A 17190-nucleotide genomic window follows, 5' to 3' on the forward strand; every position below is an offset into this window, starting at 1 on the left:
TTGGTTTAAAAAGTTTTAATGATATTTCAAAGTCCAGTTAATGTCCTTGGATTACTCTAGAATTACAGACTTGCTTCACAGAATTTAATCCCGGTTATAGTTTCCTTGTAACAGATGATTGAGATGCCATTTTCACTTCATTCTGATTAAACATACATGATTGTCCTCCAATAAATGGATAGTGTGATTCTTCACTACACTTCATAGTGTTAAAACTCTATACAAATATTGTACTATGCGTACAAAAATAAGTGCTGCATGCACATACTTTTAATACTGCTTCTTGCCCTTTTCTTTGACATCTTTCTGAACTTACATAAATAGCTGAAAAAGCAGACTAAAGCTACTGAACATGGAAAGTGAGAAAGACTTTCTGCCAACAGGACTCTTTTAGAGAGAGACAGACACGCGTGGATATGTTACTCGTTGGCAGTCAAACACGATTTAAAAGACATAGACAGAAGAGAAAATAAAGCCACAATACCCATAACACTCTTGGTTATTTCACCCTCTGTGAACAGGTTTGTTGTTTTCTGCAAAGCTAAGCGTGCTGAACAGCAACCGCAGAGGGCTTGTAATACCTTTAAGATCACCCTAATGAGCTACTTTATAAATAGAAAGGGTCTAATAGGACCACAAACTATACAGTTTATGTGTTTTTGTTCCATTCCTAGTGAAATCAAGTCAGATGAAGTGTGAGAATAGAAAATAGCTCCTGGTAGTCAACACCTTGTCACAGACCACTGTGCCTTGTACAGCTTTGGGGATGCACAGGAAAAGCTCCACTTAAAACGGCTTGTGTGATGCCACATTACGTCACCTAAACCAGATGAAAGATCTGGGGCCAGATCTGTTGGAATTAATGGGCATCATCAGCCAGCTGGTAAATTCTCTCCCCCAAAAGGGGTTTTTTTGGACCTAGACTGAGCAGATTCAAATTTTCTTAGTGTGCATATACAAGGTTCCCTGTATATAATTTTATTCCTGTAGAGGTGCCTGTTATTACTGGGCCACTGCTGTGAGCTCTTTTGCTCTAATTAAGTAGAGAACTAGCCCTAATGAAGAGCACTTTTCTGGTCAACCTTAATAGTCCTGAAAGTTTTCCTGTCTTTCACTGAATGTGCCATTTTATGGGAGGTTGCTAAAAATATGCTGTTATTTGCTGTTTTGTGACTTGTAGGTATGGCCGGGAAGTAGCAAAGTAAGAGGGAAAACTGCTGAATGCTTGCCTCCTGCTTTAAAAATCAAATCAGCGCTCAAGAACATGCAAACTAGCCTGTTAGGCTGGGTGGGCATGTTTATGATAAATGTCTTTTTTCTTTGGCTGTGCCAGAATAAATTTAAAAGTTGCTTGAGATGCCTGAACACATCCCTGCAGCACTGGAGGCTGTAAGAGGCAAACTGGAGACCTCCGTGGGGCAAAAGGACAACCTTTCATTTTATCCCCTGCTCTGCCTGGCTTGAGAAATTTGGGGGTGAATGGAAGAGAACTCCTGATGCACAGAGGGGCTTGCTGGAGACATCCCAGCCTTCCCCAGTCCCATGTCACAATGTCCACAGGACCAACTGTTTTCAGCACAGGTTGTTGCTTGTAAACACACAACAGTGTGTATGTATATATACATATATATACACATATATGTATGTATATATACACACCTGAGAACCATTCATTTTCTGGGCTGAGATTTTGCTTTCTAGTGTGAAAATCTGATTTTGAGTGATTTTTTTTTTTTTAATTTCTCCTTTCCCCTCCCAATATTCTGTTATGAAACTAAAGAACTACAAGAATGAAACTCTGACTAAAAATCTAACTTTAGGTGACAGATTAGTTTAAAATCATGAGGGTGTAAGAATTACCAGACTGAGATTTTTTTTTCTGCCTGTGCTCAATTTAAGGGAACTCAATTAAAGACAGGATTAATATGCTCCGTAGCCATCACTGCGTGCAGCAACTGCGAAGGCCGGGTAGGCTTCGTAGGCTGCGTACGTTGCTAAGTCTTGCCCCATAGTCACCGCTTGCTTGAGCTGAGTGGCTGTGACGGTGGCAGCTGTGTTAGCAATGGTATATCCTGCAGGGGAAAAGAGGGGGAAAATGCAGATTAATGAAAAGACGTTCAAAACTCACCATCGCCTGATAGTTTTTGATGGGAAGACTTTGCTGTCAATGGGAATGATGTAGGGAGTAATGAGTTTGTTAATGGGAATAATCTAATTAAATTAAATAGGTCATTTCTGGCATGTTTTTTCTCCATGTTAAAGGTAATAAAAAAAGCTGGAAAATTAATGCATTTTCTCACCCATTATTTGTTAAACATGCTGCTTGAAAAATGCCCCTCTCTGTTGAATATTTTTTCCTTATGCTTCGATTATTTCTGAGCTAAGAGGGTGTTAACAGTGCTCTGTACACATCCTCCCACACATGACATGAGGAGGGCAAGAAAATGAAGTAATATAGGGGAAATCTGGGCAGGTTTCATAGAGAAAATATGGCTCTGATACCCTTCACAGTCAAAATAGATGCAATTCAGGACAGACACACTAGAGAGGAGGGAAAGTCCCTCTATGCAATATCAGGGAGAAAATATTTAGTAAACTGGATTTTTTTTCCCATCAGTTTCTAATGGAAAATGTGGTTTCAACACTTTAAAATTTTCCATGGGAAAATGTTAGCTTTGCTGATTTAAAATGAATCACTGGGAAAACAAACATCGTTTAGGGCTCGTTTGCCTGAAAGCAGGGTATAGCAGCTTTTCAACCAGACCACAATATTTTGCTGTGAAAGAATTAAGAATTAAGAGAAAGCCCAAATTTGGGAATAGCAGCTGGGATACCCATTGGCTCTTCTGGACCAGGCTCTGCTGCCAAACTAGATCTCCCAGGGTCCAAAATCTCCAAACAACTAGCTGGGCAATGGGATCAAATCAAGGTCGGTCAGAGCCAAGGTCCTCTCAGTGGGGGGAGTGGAGATATTGGGCAATACTGAGAGCACATTGCCTCGTTGAAGGTGTTACCTTAGGGCAAAACATGAAAAATTCACTATAATTTGAGTATTGTGGCCACTCAAAGTATCTTCCTTGCATCAGCAAAGTGAGGTGCAACATTTCAACTAGGAATTGGGAAATCTGACTTTTAAAACATATCTGCCACCATCATAAGAGAAATGAGCTGCTACCTGGGCATGGCCTGAGCTGAGCTGGGCTGGGCTTCAGCAAGCCCTGATCAAGGACCAGTGTGTGTTGCAAGCAGAAACTTTAATGTATGTCAATTTGTTGAGTTTCCAAGACAAATAAATAAGGGTGGATGAAAGAAAAAGGACAGATTATAATTAAGCAGTAAGTGGAGACTGGATTCAATAAAGAGCCCATTTGGTTTCCACGCTGCGGAAGCCTGCACAAACCCAGACAAATTGATTTTTCTGTGGCTTTTGCGGACTCCTGTGGCAGGAAGCCGGATGGATTTTTTTTTTTTTTTTTTTTAAATCCATCCTTGAGACACTCCAAACAACTCAGTAGTACTGACTAATGCATTCCTCATGTGCAGTTTGGCATGTGTTGCTCCCACTACATCAGAAAAACCGTCACGCTGGAGAGCACAGTAAATGTAATGCCTGCGAGCTGGATTCCTGCTCCCAGCCTGTGTTTTCCATGACTTGCCAAGCTGTTTTGGGCAGTTGCAAGAGCTGTTGAGTATGAATTCCCAAACTGGAAAAAAACCTTCCAGTGGGGGTGTGAGAGTTGGGATCGGATCCTAACTTTCACAGTTGCGTCATTTCTTTGACAGATGAAATCAAAAGTGTTGGTTCAAAAGGAGCTGGGGGTGCTGGGGGAGGACGTGTGGACTGTGAATCAATCAACCGTGCATCTTGGTGGTGAGGAAGATCTACACCATCCTGGGTGGCATTGGCCAGGCTGCAGCCAGCAGATCCAGGGAGGAGACTCATCCCAGATGTGGCACTGGAGACTCCATTTCTGGATCCTGCCTCCTATCTGGGGCTCCCAGTTGAAGGGAGGCATCCACAGACTGGAAGGAGTGGAGGTGAGGTGCATACTTGGGATGGGGCCCTGAGCAGTGGGGGATCCCCATCCTTGGACACTGCCGCAAGCAACCTGCGGTATCTGCAGCATTGACCCTACTGGGAGCAGGGTTGGACCAGAGACCCCCCTACCCTGGTGCCTCCAGCCTGAGTTGCTCTATGGTGTGTACACTGTAATTTGGGTAGTCCTGATACAGAGAGAAATTACTATATAGGCAATAAAGATATCATACACATAAGTAACATGAGTCAATGTAGAGGCATGTGGGGGAGCACAGCCAGGTCTGTCCTCAGTGGCCAAAAACGGGTTCATTCTTGACATCCACAAGAAAGCAGCAGGAAAAATAATATTGCAGAAGACCTTTGCTGTACAGACCTTCCCATACCTGGAAAAGCTGGCGCTGCAGGAGCCACCTCTGCTCCCTCCGTGGGAATCCCCAGCGTCTGAAGGGTGTATTCTGCTGCGTAGGTTTTGGCTTCATCGATATAGGCACTGAGCTTGGGTGGTGTGAAGGGATGTCTGTGAGTACAGCAAAATGTTAGCTTGGTTTTTTTTCTCTAGGACTTTTCTGCAAGATGTTTTGATCCACTCATAGATGGCATCATCCCACATATCAAATGGAAACACTGTTTTACTATGCTGATGCATTAACAAATATACTCTCCTCGTAATAATCCGGTTTGTTTGCTGAGTTTATCAGCCCCCGGTCTCATTTTGGACACAACATCCTTTCAGAGCATGTTGTGCATTTTCAGTCCAAAAGTAAGTCTGCTGCAGTCTGGGTTTTTCCTTAAAATACACAGCAAACAATGTTTTTAGGTCAGAAATGTTTAGAATCATATTTGGAGCTGAATTATTAGCATGTTCCTTCAAGCTGCTTTCTTTTTCCCACAAGAGCTATCGTATGCTTTATTTTTTGTGCTGAAAAGCACCCTTTTGCCTGATTATTTCTGGCTTTCTGTAATCTTTGCACCACCAGAGAGAGAGCACCAAGTGTGGCAGACATCACTATTAGTCTATTTTAGTTTGTGGATATTTTTCTCCCTAATATATATAAAGGAAATAGAGACCTGTGCAATTGTATTTTGAGGAGAGATGCTAGATAAAATACCATTTAAAAAAAAAAATCCAAAACCCCAGAAAACCTCAAATAGTTACGTACATGGTGGGGTTCTGGCTGGCAAGGGCAGGGATGGTGATTTTGTATAGGAAGAGCTGTCTTTGGTCTTGGCCAATTGCAGAGTGGAGCTGGTAAACAGGCTGTCCCCAGTTGTTTTTCTGGCAGATTTCTTCTAAGATCTGGAAGGCAGAAGAGGGATTTTTGCTTGGGTTAATTGGTGTGCAGTGGCCTTCTCACCCAGCTCCAGCCCCTGCACTGGTCAACTTCCTTCCCTGCAATGGGTTTTCAGGGGTGTCATGGCAGCTTCCTCAAGGCTTAGCAAAAAAACCAAAAGGCAGACAGGATACTACATTCACCTTGAAGTATAAGATTCATCTATATGTTTTATACTTTAAAAATCCATTTAATTCCTGAAGTTAATTATTACCCCATTAAATCAGACATCTTTGTCCTTTTGCTGATTAGCTGTTGTGTTGTTATTGGTGTGGATTTCTTTCACTTCTCCCCAGACACTCTATCTATGCACTTTTCTTTAACAGTGCTAAAACACTAGGGTTGCATTCATCTTCACTGCTCTGTTGCCTCCCTGGCTTGGTGGGTTACACTGCATGAAAAGTCCAAATAATCTTCTTTAAAAAAAAAAAAAAAAGAAAGAAGAAAAAAGGCTATGTCTCCATCCAATTAATTATACAGGCTTCAATAGGCAATTTCTGTTTCTAGTTTGAAAGAGAAATGCTGAACCATGTTGCCCCCAGTCTTAGCACAGCTTATTCCATGGTAATTGGGAATCGCTGTCCGGAAACACTCTTGCTTTGGCTTTGTATTTCTTTTTTTTAAGAAAAAAAAAAAAAAAAAAAAAAGAAATACCACTGGGTATGTGCTGTCCCAAATGGGTTTGAACACAGCGTGGTGTGCCCGTGCCTCCCTGTGAGTGGTCCTCAGACCAGTTATGTCTTTCAAGTAGCTCCACCAGACCTCACACTCAGCTGAGAAGATGTTGTTGAGTCTTGGGGCTTTGTAACGTTGGCCATGCTGCCAGCTGGGTCGGACTGGAGACCCTGGGTGCCTCCAACCTGTGTCTTTCTGTGGTCTACCTTATTTAAAATTTACACTTAATTTTATTTAAAATTAAATGTAAATTTTAAATGTCACTACTGCTTTTAATTTTGTAATCGTAACTGCAACTGAAGTTTAGCACTTTGTTGTGTAAATAAACTAGTTTGTTACATTCCTTGACTATGGCAACACTTGTTCCCTGCTGTCCCAATGCCTTTATATGAATGTTGGTTTTATAATCTTACATGAACATTTAAATCCTCAATAAGGCAGACCTGCTTATTAACACTGAGAATGTCAGTTAGGCAGTGGGAACGAAATCCATCATTCAAAGATGCTGTTGAAATGTTCTCAGTGCAGTGGATGGGAGCAGCTGACCAAGTTGACAGGTATTAATGAGGCTGTCCTATTAACGAGGCTGTTGTGAAGCAAGATGTAGTTCTCTAAGACCTGCTGTTGTGAAATAGTAGCAGTGGGGGGATTAGGGAGCTCAGCTGCCAGGAAAATGTGCCCCAAAAAACCTAGTGTTGCAAGTGCCTGGTGCTGTTACTGCACTATTTGAAATACATGGGCGTTTGGCATGGGTGGGAAGAGGAAAAATGAATTTTACCTGCCCTAAGGCACTGCAGCACTGTGCAGGCTATTTCACCCCTCTTATATGCTGATAAAATAGAGTAAGGGGACTGTGAAATTTTGCTGGGGGAAAAAACCTCACTTTCCGGTTTTCTGGGAGAGAAAAGGATGTTTTCAAAGACTTCAGCAAACTGAATGCTGTGGCAATTGAAGAATTAATAGGCAAAGATGTGCTTCAAAATTCAGTGTTAAGTTAGTTTCTCATGTTGCTTTGGATAATATAAGGGGAAAGGAGTTGCCATAAGAGCCGGAACTTCAGAAACTCAGGGAATTTGTTCTGGGTTTGTTCTCCTCAGCCCTCATCCATCCATCTGGATCCCAGTCCTGCACACACAACCACATCAAAAGCCTCCCTGAGCAACCAGAGTTTCTGTGCTGGGCTGGGTTGTGCAGGCGGTCAACACCTCTTTCCACATAAATGATTTTAAAATGTACATTATTTCTTTATATATATGCATTTGTTCCTTGGTGAAGCTCCAAGTGATGCATCCTGTTTATCAAACCCATTTTGGGTGAGACTTTCTTTACCCTCAGTGCTTTTAGGAAGCGACAGCCATAGCTGGATTTCTTACACCCATGCATGTTTATGAAAACTCTCCAAGGGAGAGTGGATGCCGTGCTCCAGTGAGGCGGGTACGTATTGCAAGATGCAGCTAGTGGTATTTTATTTTTTTAATGTCTTTTGAGATGCAAGAATGGATTTAGTTATCAGTTCCCAGTGCAAATTCAAGCAGGGGGCCATTTTCCCAAAAGCATTTTGGGCAAAGACCACCTCTGGCCAGGATATTGACTCTTTTTTTGTGCACATACCTGAGGAGCGAGTTTGATCCCTTGGGGCTTTAGTGTGACGTGGTTCATCGGTGTGAGCTCCATTCCTGGCAAGAGGTCGTAGAGTTTATCGTCTCCCCTCTTTTCTCCTTTGAGCTGGTATCCGCGCCCCAGGCCCGTGTATGCCAGGTAGCCACGACCTCCCAGTCCTCTAACTCCCGCAGCCCCTACAGGTACATTCATGTAAATTTCTAGGAATGTAAGAAGGCATTAAACTGAATCAAATCACCGGAAAAATTACCCTGATTCTTGCTGAAATGGAAAAGTTAGCCCTACTTGCTGGGTTTGGGAAGAAGATGGGCAGAAGTCCCCCATAACCAGCTGCTGGGATAACCCAGGCTTGACATTGACACTCTTTCTTTTTGGGCTCGTATGCTTGGACAGGTGAGGTTTTTGGGCGGGGGGGGAGCCTTGCTTCTTTCTGACCCAGTTTTAATCTCCTCTGGACAGTTTCGATTTTGTGACACCTTTCTACCCAGATTTGTAGTTGAAAGGCAGAGAGGGGACAGCTGATATCACTTGCTACACACTAGTGTAATTTCACTTTCTTGAAGAATTCAGAGTTTTATACAATCCCTTGCTTATATAAACCAAAATCCCTTTTTTTTTTCCCCTCCATTTCACTTCCATTTTTCCTTGGGGAGCCCTACTTGGGTGTCTGGGGAGACTGTAAGGCAAGAGAGGGCTGGTGGGTTATCACATCTGCACCTTTCCCAACGCAACCTTCATAGAAGCGGGTTTCACCTGTGCAGGCAAAAACATGGGGGTGCAGCAAGAGAAATTCCTGTTCCCCTGTCCCCTTCCTTGGGAAGGGGGAAAAATTGGCTGGCATAGTCCTTGCCAGACCTATTGGGGTGCTACACGAGGTCCCAGTCTGCTGTGGGACCTGGCCATGGGCTTGGGGACTCAAGTTGACTGCCACAGGCATCATCTTTGGAAGAAAGATCAAATGGGCAGGTTTGGTTTTGGGTTTTTTTTTGCTAGACCCCAAGCTTACTTCTGCACTTACCAAACAATTTCTGCAATGATATTTAATTTGGGGGTACCTGAGTGTGGGATTTGATTTTATCCCAGGTGCGGTCACCTGAGATAAAAGGCAGAGCCCCAGCAGCTTTCAGAAATACTCCGTGTTTTCATAAACTGCTTATTATTAGGTTAATGATCCCCCCAAAAAGAAGTCCATCTCCCAGAGCACACAGTTAACGGCTTTCTTGATTTCAGTGCTGGTTCCCTACCCTGCATCAGGGCAATGTGACCTCCTTGGGAAACTCCGTGGCTTTGGGTCAGAAAATACCAGGACTGGTAAAACTTTCCCCGTGACCTTCAAAGCAAAGAGGAAACACTGCAGAGAGTTGTGCTGGTGGCTGACTGAGGGAGTTGGCTTTGAAGTGGGGAAAGGAAAATTGTTTTATTTGGTCTTCCTTGCTGGGGCAAAACCAGGAGGATTCAGGGTTTATTTACACTGGACGAAGGGCAATCTGGAAGCTCTTTCAGGCTTGCTCTGGGAAAATGGTTATTTTTTTCATGCCCTTCTTAGTCTGCTGGAAGATCACTGCGCCTTTGGGAAGGACAGTACCTAAAACCCTGTGTTTTCCATCCCTGACTGAAAGGGGTCCAGCATCCAGGGAAAAGCCAACACCCTCAACACGAGTCTAGGGAGCAACCACCCAAGCCCTGGAGGAGATATTTTGCTAGAGCTGAGGACTGGCGTGACGGGAGTTACCTCGGATGGATGGGGGCCGGATGATGCTCCTGTTGCTGAGCCCCTTCGTGGCAGGGAAGTGGAGGTTGGGGATAGCCGTGTAGGCTTGGGGTGCATAGAAAACCGGGGCGCCCAGGTAGGCGGTGGCGGGGTCGTACACATGTCCGAAGGCGTAGGTGTATTCTCCTTGCAGCATGGTACCTCTGCCACCTGTGCCCCGGGTGTATCTGACGTAGTTGTCTTTGTCAACGGGTTTGGCTAACGTCACCTCGATTGGGGACCCATCCAGCACCTTTATGCCCGGGTGGTGGGGAGAGAGCATGGAAGAAGCACAAGTGTAAGTATCCAAAGTACATGGGGATTATCCTGCCTAAGGAGGCCCACATGGTTTGCTAATGCGATGCGAAGAGGGAGAAAACCACCCAAAAAACCCAAAATCTCCCTCCCACACGTGGAAGCAGGCACTGGCTGGGTGAAAGTTTAATGCATTGACAGCACCCAGCCCTGACCCCAGCCAGGAGAGGCTCCCTAACTGAATTAGCACAGTTGTGAAGCCTTCAAAAGGCTTCACCTGCCTTGCAAAGTAGCATGTAAGTCAGCGAGATTATATGTGCTCCTATGGAGAACAGCAGTAGCACTAAAAATAGGAGTGGGGTTAACACCTCTTTGGGAACAGCTCTTGCATTATGGTTGCGTGAATTACATGCAGTGCAAGAAGTACTAAATACAGCAACCTCCTTGCAAATCCGCATCTGAATTTGGAGCAGATGTTTTGGGTTGACCTTGTTTGTCCCGGTTTGCCATTCACACGCTGTCCTGTGAGTGTTTTTGTTGGCAGACGTGGAATAAGGATGTGAGCATGAGCCAAGGGAACCCGTAACCCCTCGTTTGCTAGTCCTTGTTTCGCCTTTGCTCTGCTTTTTTTTTTCTGAGCAGTGAACTACAGTCTGAGCTGGGCAAACATTTAGCAAAAATGTGAGGAGCAAGAAGCCAAATTGAACAGTTCGTGTACACCAGAGCTGCTGAAAAATGAGTTCAGGAGTATAAAAGCAGCCTGCAAAGAGAACATAGGGCTAACAGCTTCAGGAAGTTTTTGTAACTAACAAACCAGGCAGCTTTGTTTCAGCTGTGTATAATATACTGCACATAAGCTCCACGAATTAGCATTTACAGCATCTTTACCTTCCCATTCAAGGCTTTCATAGCTTCCACTGCATATTCTCTTTTATTAAAGTGCACAAAGGCGTAGTCTCTAATTTTCTTTACTCTCTCTACTGCACCTGCAGAAAACATTGGAATATTAGTTGGAAATGGGTATTAGTTGGAAAATACAGATCTGAAAGAGCAACTGTGCTGGGTTATGAGCCCTTGGAGAGCAAGGGCTGACCGGTGTCTTCTTACCTCTTTGGATGTATATGCCATGGGAAAGTAAATATATAGTGGTTGTAGTATTTCAAGGCAAACTAGAAGTATTTGGGGTCAGACACTAGTAAGTTTCCCATTAAACTGGAGTGGTTTTCTGCTGTCCAAAATGTTCTGTTGGACACTTCCTTTGGTCTTGTGTCTCCCTTCTGCGACAGACCACCAAGACTGGGTGGCTGAACAGGACATGCAACAGCCCAGGATTTGGTGAGCTACAGGTTAATGTCACCATGTGATTGCCATCTCCATGGTTTCGTACATGCGTCATACACGTTACTCAGATGCAGCTTCAGAAGGCTCTTCTCTTAACCATTGACTCAGGATGTTGAACAAGAATAAGCACCTAGTCCTGCCAAGGACAGAGCAGTCCCAAGCATGGGGATGGCCTGGGACCGAGGGGGCAGCAGGTCTGTCCCTAAGAAACAGCCTCTCCCATGTGAGTCGGGGCAGCTCTGGGACGGGGCCCAAGGTGGTGAGGGATCCCCATCCCCAGGGATGCCCCAATTCGCCTGGACACAGCCCCAGTCAGCCTTCTGCAGCACTGGCCCTGCTGGGAGCAGGGTTGGGCTAGAGACTCCCACCTTGGTGCCTCCAGCCTGAGTCTTTCTTACACCTCTGTGATTACCCAAAATAATTCAAATATAAATGGCTTCTTGTTCTTCTCTTTATGTCCATCCTCTACAGCTTTCCTTTTCCCTTGTTAGCTGCTCTGCTGCCAGGAACTTCTTGGCACTGAGATACTCAGGACTAAGAAGTTTGTCTCCAAAATAACCACACTGGTCCTATTCCCCACAGTCACAAGCTTTAGACATATGCCTTTTCTTCTCTAATTGTTCATCTTCCCCTCTCCTGTGGGTTGGGAAGCACAGCTGTCAACGAGCCCAGCCACTGAAACTATAGCACTCCCAAACATATCCTTTGGAAATATGGCTAAGGGATGCTGAATGACTCTTCTGTTGACTTCTTACCCTTTAAAGCTGAACAGGTGCACAGGGAAATGTCATATTGCCACAAAAAAAGCACTTACTTAAATAACTGCAGGAGAAAATATATTTCTTTGGAGTTCAGGGGGAGTCATTATGAGCTCCAGCAGGCTAAGTGAAGTCCCTCCCAGCCTATAACCTGAGCAGCCTGCACATCTTCACAATGACACCGGAATGGTTAAGTAGCACTTCGTGTCCTTCTGGGATCAGAGGGTGATTTTCCAAGCCTGAAGTTATGGGAGTTATATGCTGACACCTTGTTTACAAATCACAGCTTTAATGAACAATCTGTGTTTTGAAAATCCCCTTTCCTCCTCCTGGAGAGCATTCTGTGTTACTGATACTCGTCTGGGCCAAAAACTGTGCTCTTCCCTGCTTCTGCCTCTGCTGAGACAAAGCAATGTGATAACCACCCTCAGGTCATCTCCACAGAGAGACCGTTCGTGTGATGTTACAGGGGGAATATTGTCCCCTTCAGTACATTTGGAAAGCATGACCTTACTGCTGGAAACTTTGCCAGGGATGAGGATTTTTGCCAAAATCAAGGGCAGGGCTTTTCAGTGAGACAAGTGATGCATATCTCTATAGAATTCATTTGGCACAGATTTAAGGGGTGATACTTGTACTATATTGCAACTTGAGATGCATAAGCAGCATTCCTGGTAGTGTCTATGGAGCCTGTAGCCATGTGGTAATTGCTCTGTCATGGGGATTGTAACTCCTTTGGTTAGGAACATTTTTTATTGGGTGACTTGTTATTGTCAAAACAGCTTCTTAATGCTCTGGATCAAATGTACACTTCAGGCAAGCAGTACTGAAATGTGGCACAATGAATAAGGCAGATAACCAAGGGGGGGGAGTGAATCATTTCAGACTCTTGCTGAGTGTTTGATTGTAATCTCACTATAACTTAAACTGCATTTACTCTCCCCAAAGCTCAGGTTTTGCTGCTCTGATGCACACTTTTTTGAAAGCATGGCATTGCTTTAAAAAAGGCACTCCTGATTTTATCCACAATAAATAAAGCTGTCAATTTAAAAAAATAAAAAGAATTTCCAGCATGAGAAGTAAAATGATAAAGTGATGGATGAAAGGAAAATTAAAGACGATAGAGATCTTCTATTGTTGTACTAGAAAACTTGTATTAGCAGCAAAGCAGACGACTATTACCAAAGTGTTAGATGGGCATAAATGTGTTTCTGGGGAGTGCAAACAGTTCAACATTCAGGAGCAAAGCTGGGTAAATAAAGGAGGAAACAGTTAAGAGAGTAGGATGGTACATATTTAATTCACAGGTAAAATGGGATCTCTAACAGCTTGATGGTGGCTAGAAGTATTAGCCAGAAACATTAAAAGGACAGAAAAGACTCATAAAGAAACCTCATAAAGACCTTTGCATTGCAGCCTAGTACAAAAAGAGAAATGTATAGAGCAAAAATGAAAAGTTAGTGAAGGAAAAATTAAGGTCTGTAGTGTATTTTACAAAATTAATAGAAGGAAGTTAATAGGAATGAGATGAAAGGTGATTTCACATTGCCAAGCATAAGTTACTAATGCCTAATGGACTGTGTGGCTTGGAGAGCTGCAGAAGTGGGTTATTTTTACTTTTTTGTTTTGGGGTGGAATTTCCTAAAGCTGGAGCAACTCAGAAGTAAAATCTCCTTTGAAAGCCAGCAGGATTTTTATTCCCAACAAATCTACTTGCATTTTGAAAAATCTCACCCTAAGTGCGTGTAATATATGCCACAAAGAAATGCTGTCATATTCTGTGTTAAATGATAAGCACTGATTATTCACAAATTTACAGAAGAATGTGGGGGGGGTTGTACGAAAATGATAGAATTCAGAATTCAGATAGATTAGATAAAAAGCTTTTTTATTAAATCACTCTATTTCTGTCATCATCCTTTGTCATAGAAGAAGAATGCCGAAATTACCCAGCTGTTTCACCAACTCTCTCTTTTTAAGAAAGACTGAAATGATTCAAAATCATTTTTATGACATGGGCATCCCCATGCAGCATTTTGGATCTCTTCCAGTTGCCAATCATTCTAAAAAGGTTAGTATTGTTGGTAGCTGGAAATTAAGCAGCCCTTAATGGGATGGCATGATGTGCATGTTGGGTGGGAGCCTTCAGCCTAATGATGATTATTGTGGCATTACACATGAACATTTTACAGTGGAAAACCAGTTATTTTTATCTCTTTGACATTTTATGAATGGAGAAATATTTCCATTTGCAGTAGCAGTACTTATTTAGGAGCTACTGTGTCAATGCGTTCCTACCTGGTTTGATGTTGTTGAACTCCTTTTCTATGGTCTCTTCAGTGGTCGAGAGCATGAGGTTCCTCACGTAGAGAATTTTTACCGATGACATGGTGTCTTCGTCCACCTCCACTTCTGGTTCTGCCCAGTCAACGGCAATAGGGTGTCCCCACAGCTGGATCCTTCCTTTAAAGGATTTGGCGTGGTCAGTGTCAGACAGGCTTTGGTTCCTCTCACTTCAGCTCAGAGACTATTTCACATGCATAATGAACAGCGGAACAGGCCAATTCTACAAAAGGGACCAAAAGAAGCCTTTCTAGCTCAAAGTACAGCTGCTTTGTTAACTCATTTCCAAAAGCAGATGGTCACACTTCGAGCATGCTCCCGCTAATACCTTAGATGCCTGCAGAATGCAGCATCCAAAATTACAGAAGTGAAAATATGGCATGATTCACTAACGTCTGCGTTCCCTGGAGTGCTGTCTAAAGGGAAATATTTTAATGAACTTCTAAAAATCCCTCTTGGCTGCGAAAGTTTCATTCCCTAGATAATAGGAAAGGGATCCAGAAGTCCCAGCTGGATGAAATGAAGGACTAAAAGCGAGGATGCCTCTGTGTGCAAGTATTTGAAGTCATATGGTCCCTGCTGGGTGAAGTTGCAACAGAAGTAGCAGAAAGGAGGGACACAAAAAGTAACGAGGCACAAAACAGGGTGTGGGTGTCTGCTGCTGAGGGGCAGAGAATAAAAAGAACAAATAAAGAGGTAGTTAAAGGTGATGTTGTCACCATGTTATCACACTGAGGTCCATAAGCATTTGCATTGAGTCACCTAATCTGTTAAGTAATTGATTAGTCAATTAGTGATGTTTAATATGTAATGAAAACTGACTGCCACAGACTTGTCTCAAAGCAGTGACAAGCAGCAGGACACCAGGTAAGGAAGAGAGACCTCTACATAGTGATGGTTTTTTCACCTCCTGTCTTCTCCAGACAGCAATGATACCTCTTTGCTCCTCTTTTTATTCCCTGTCCCTTCTGCACATCTTGCAAGGAGATCTTCCTCCCTTTACTCTTCAGGAGTGGTTGAAATCTGGCCACCCACTAATATCCAGAGCCCCAAATTTCATGTGCTCTACCTGTGGCCTACTTTTTTTCTGGCAATTTTAGTCAGCCCAGCAACTAGCTCTTTGGATGTACAGTAGGGACCATTTTCTGTCTTCGCAGCATGGTAAGTGCTAGATATTCCTTCCAAATAATGAAATAAAATGTCTGCCTCTTCTGCAAATGTCCCCCAAAGAGTGAGTCTTTCTGTGTTTTTTCTTTCTTTCTCTTTCATCTTTATGACATGAAGATTGGGTCCTCCCAGGCCTTAATTGTGCTAAAACCTGGAATAAACATGAGGATGCCTATGCTGGTAGAGGGAAAATGAGAATCCTGCAAAATATTTTTGGAGAGATCTAAAAAAAGGCATTCTATCTCGCATCTCCACTTGGATAACCCATCTAAGATGGGATAAAAGCTCCAAAACAGAGAAAATTAGAGGGAGAGGGTAGAATTTAGAGACCTGTTTTTCTTACTGGAAGTGAAAATTAACAAACTAAACGGAAAGAGGCTGCTTCCTGCTAGGAAGGCTCATGAATGAGCTGGGATTTGTGGAGCAAGGTTGGGCTGATGTTCAGGTTTCAGCACTGCCCAATCTCACTCGGGCTGTTAGTGACCAGAAATAGAGAGATGACTGCTAATGGCAGCCAGTTGAAATGAAAGGCCGTATGCCCCTTTCTGAATTGTCATTTTCTGTTCAATAGTGGAAATATTGACCTGGTTGACTTGCAGCAAGGAGCTAAGCTTGGTGCCTGCACTAGCCTCTTGCTAAAACCCAGTCTTCCTCCACCCTCTTGTTTAACCAGGACACAATTTTCATAAAAAGCTTCTTCCTTTTTGAGCATTTCTGTCTCTTCTACAAAGCTCCCTCAAAGAACAGCGAGGTTCAGAGTAAAGGAAGTGTCTTGATAATGATATTCAATCTCACATTCATCCAATGCATCAGCTGGAGACACATTCAGTTCTGGTTTGAAACTTTTTTCAAGTTCCTCCCGTATGTTTGCAACATCAGAAGACTCTGGCTCCTGCTCATGCCTTTGAAATTCCCCAAACTGTTTATCGAGATGTCCCCAAATTGGAAATCACTAGTGTGTTGCACATGTCTGTTCAGGACTATGTGCTTGCTCCATCTGTCTCGCTGTCTTTCCTCAGGATTTCAAGTGCTCTGCTCCCTTAAAGCTGCCATCGGCAGCTGTGGCTGTGCCTGCTCCTTCCTTCATTCTCGATATAGAAACCATGGAAAAGTTGTGCTGAAGCGCAGACCAGCTGAATGTGCTCCCACAATCAGGGAGATGCTAAACTGATGCAGAAAATGCAGAATAAAAGGAAAAATAGTCAGTGTGAGATATCCCACAATAGCTAAGCATATTCAGCGCTCGAAATCTGCTCATGTTTTTTTTACAATAAGAAAAAAGGATTTAAACTACTCAGGATGTTTCATGGGCTGTCGTATAGAAAGAGTGAACGAAGGCTGGTGCGTTATGAGCAAGTCTCAAACCAGAAGGTTTATTGGATTCTTTCACTAGCAAGTGAGCTGGGTTCGACAAAGCAATGCATGAGCTGCTGAGCATAAGAAATCATGAGAAAATGGTGAAATCACTGCAAATGCACTTAATGTTAAGCAACTCCTTATCTAACACCTACCAAACCTCTCTCTGCTTCACAATGGTCTTGAATATCCCCCAGCACTAAATTGCATAGACTTATTTTTTATATTGTTTAAATCCTAAAACAATTCCTCATTCGAAGTTTTCTTCCCACAAGGAAAATATACATTTTCAGGAGCATCCTCAAGATTGAATATGTTCTTGGATGCTTTCCTGAATGATTCTCTCTGAGAGGCCATGACTGAGGCTGTATTTTATATATAACCCAAGATAACCACAGGATTATACATATCCTACAACAGAGCTGTATGGATACACACAGCTAAATCCATCTAGCTGTATTTTTAATAAATTCAAGCTCCTTAATGAAGAGCATGGATAATGAGCATGCTGCTACATCAGGATCTGTAGTGAATTGCCTAACCTGCACCCCAGAG

At 43.2% G+C, this 17190-nt stretch overlaps 1 protein-coding gene across 4 annotated transcripts in view; it reads right to left on the bottom strand.

Moving 5' to 3' along the window:
- A1CF (APOBEC1 complementation factor) overlaps positions 1-17190 on the bottom strand; it is a 29034-nt gene continuing 11844 nt past the window's right edge. For 2 of the 4 annotated variants that reach the window (XM_030031046.2, XM_030031043.1), the window contains 7 exons: positions 14068-14232; positions 10559-10656; positions 9398-9668; positions 7657-7865; positions 5200-5336; positions 4423-4556; positions 1-2072 (listed from right to left, as the gene is read on the bottom strand). In XM_030031046.2, coding sequence (XP_029886906.1) covers positions 1921-2072; positions 4423-4556; positions 5200-5336; positions 7657-7865; positions 9398-9668; positions 10559-10656; positions 14068-14232 — 1166 coding nt within the window. In that variant the 3' untranslated portion in view covers positions 1-1920. Of the gene's footprint in view, positions 2073-4412; positions 4557-5199; positions 5337-7656; positions 7866-9397; positions 9669-10558; positions 10657-14067; positions 14233-17190 lie in introns of all 4 variants that reach the window. The other 2 variants (XM_030031044.1, XM_030031045.1) reach the window with 2 other exon arrangements.

The sequence above is a fragment of the Aquila chrysaetos genome, chromosome 11 (assembly GCF_900496995.4).
Source record: "Aquila chrysaetos chrysaetos chromosome 11, bAquChr1.4, whole genome shotgun sequence".
Classification (NCBI taxonomy): Eukaryota; Metazoa; Chordata; class Aves; order Accipitriformes; family Accipitridae; genus Aquila; species Aquila chrysaetos.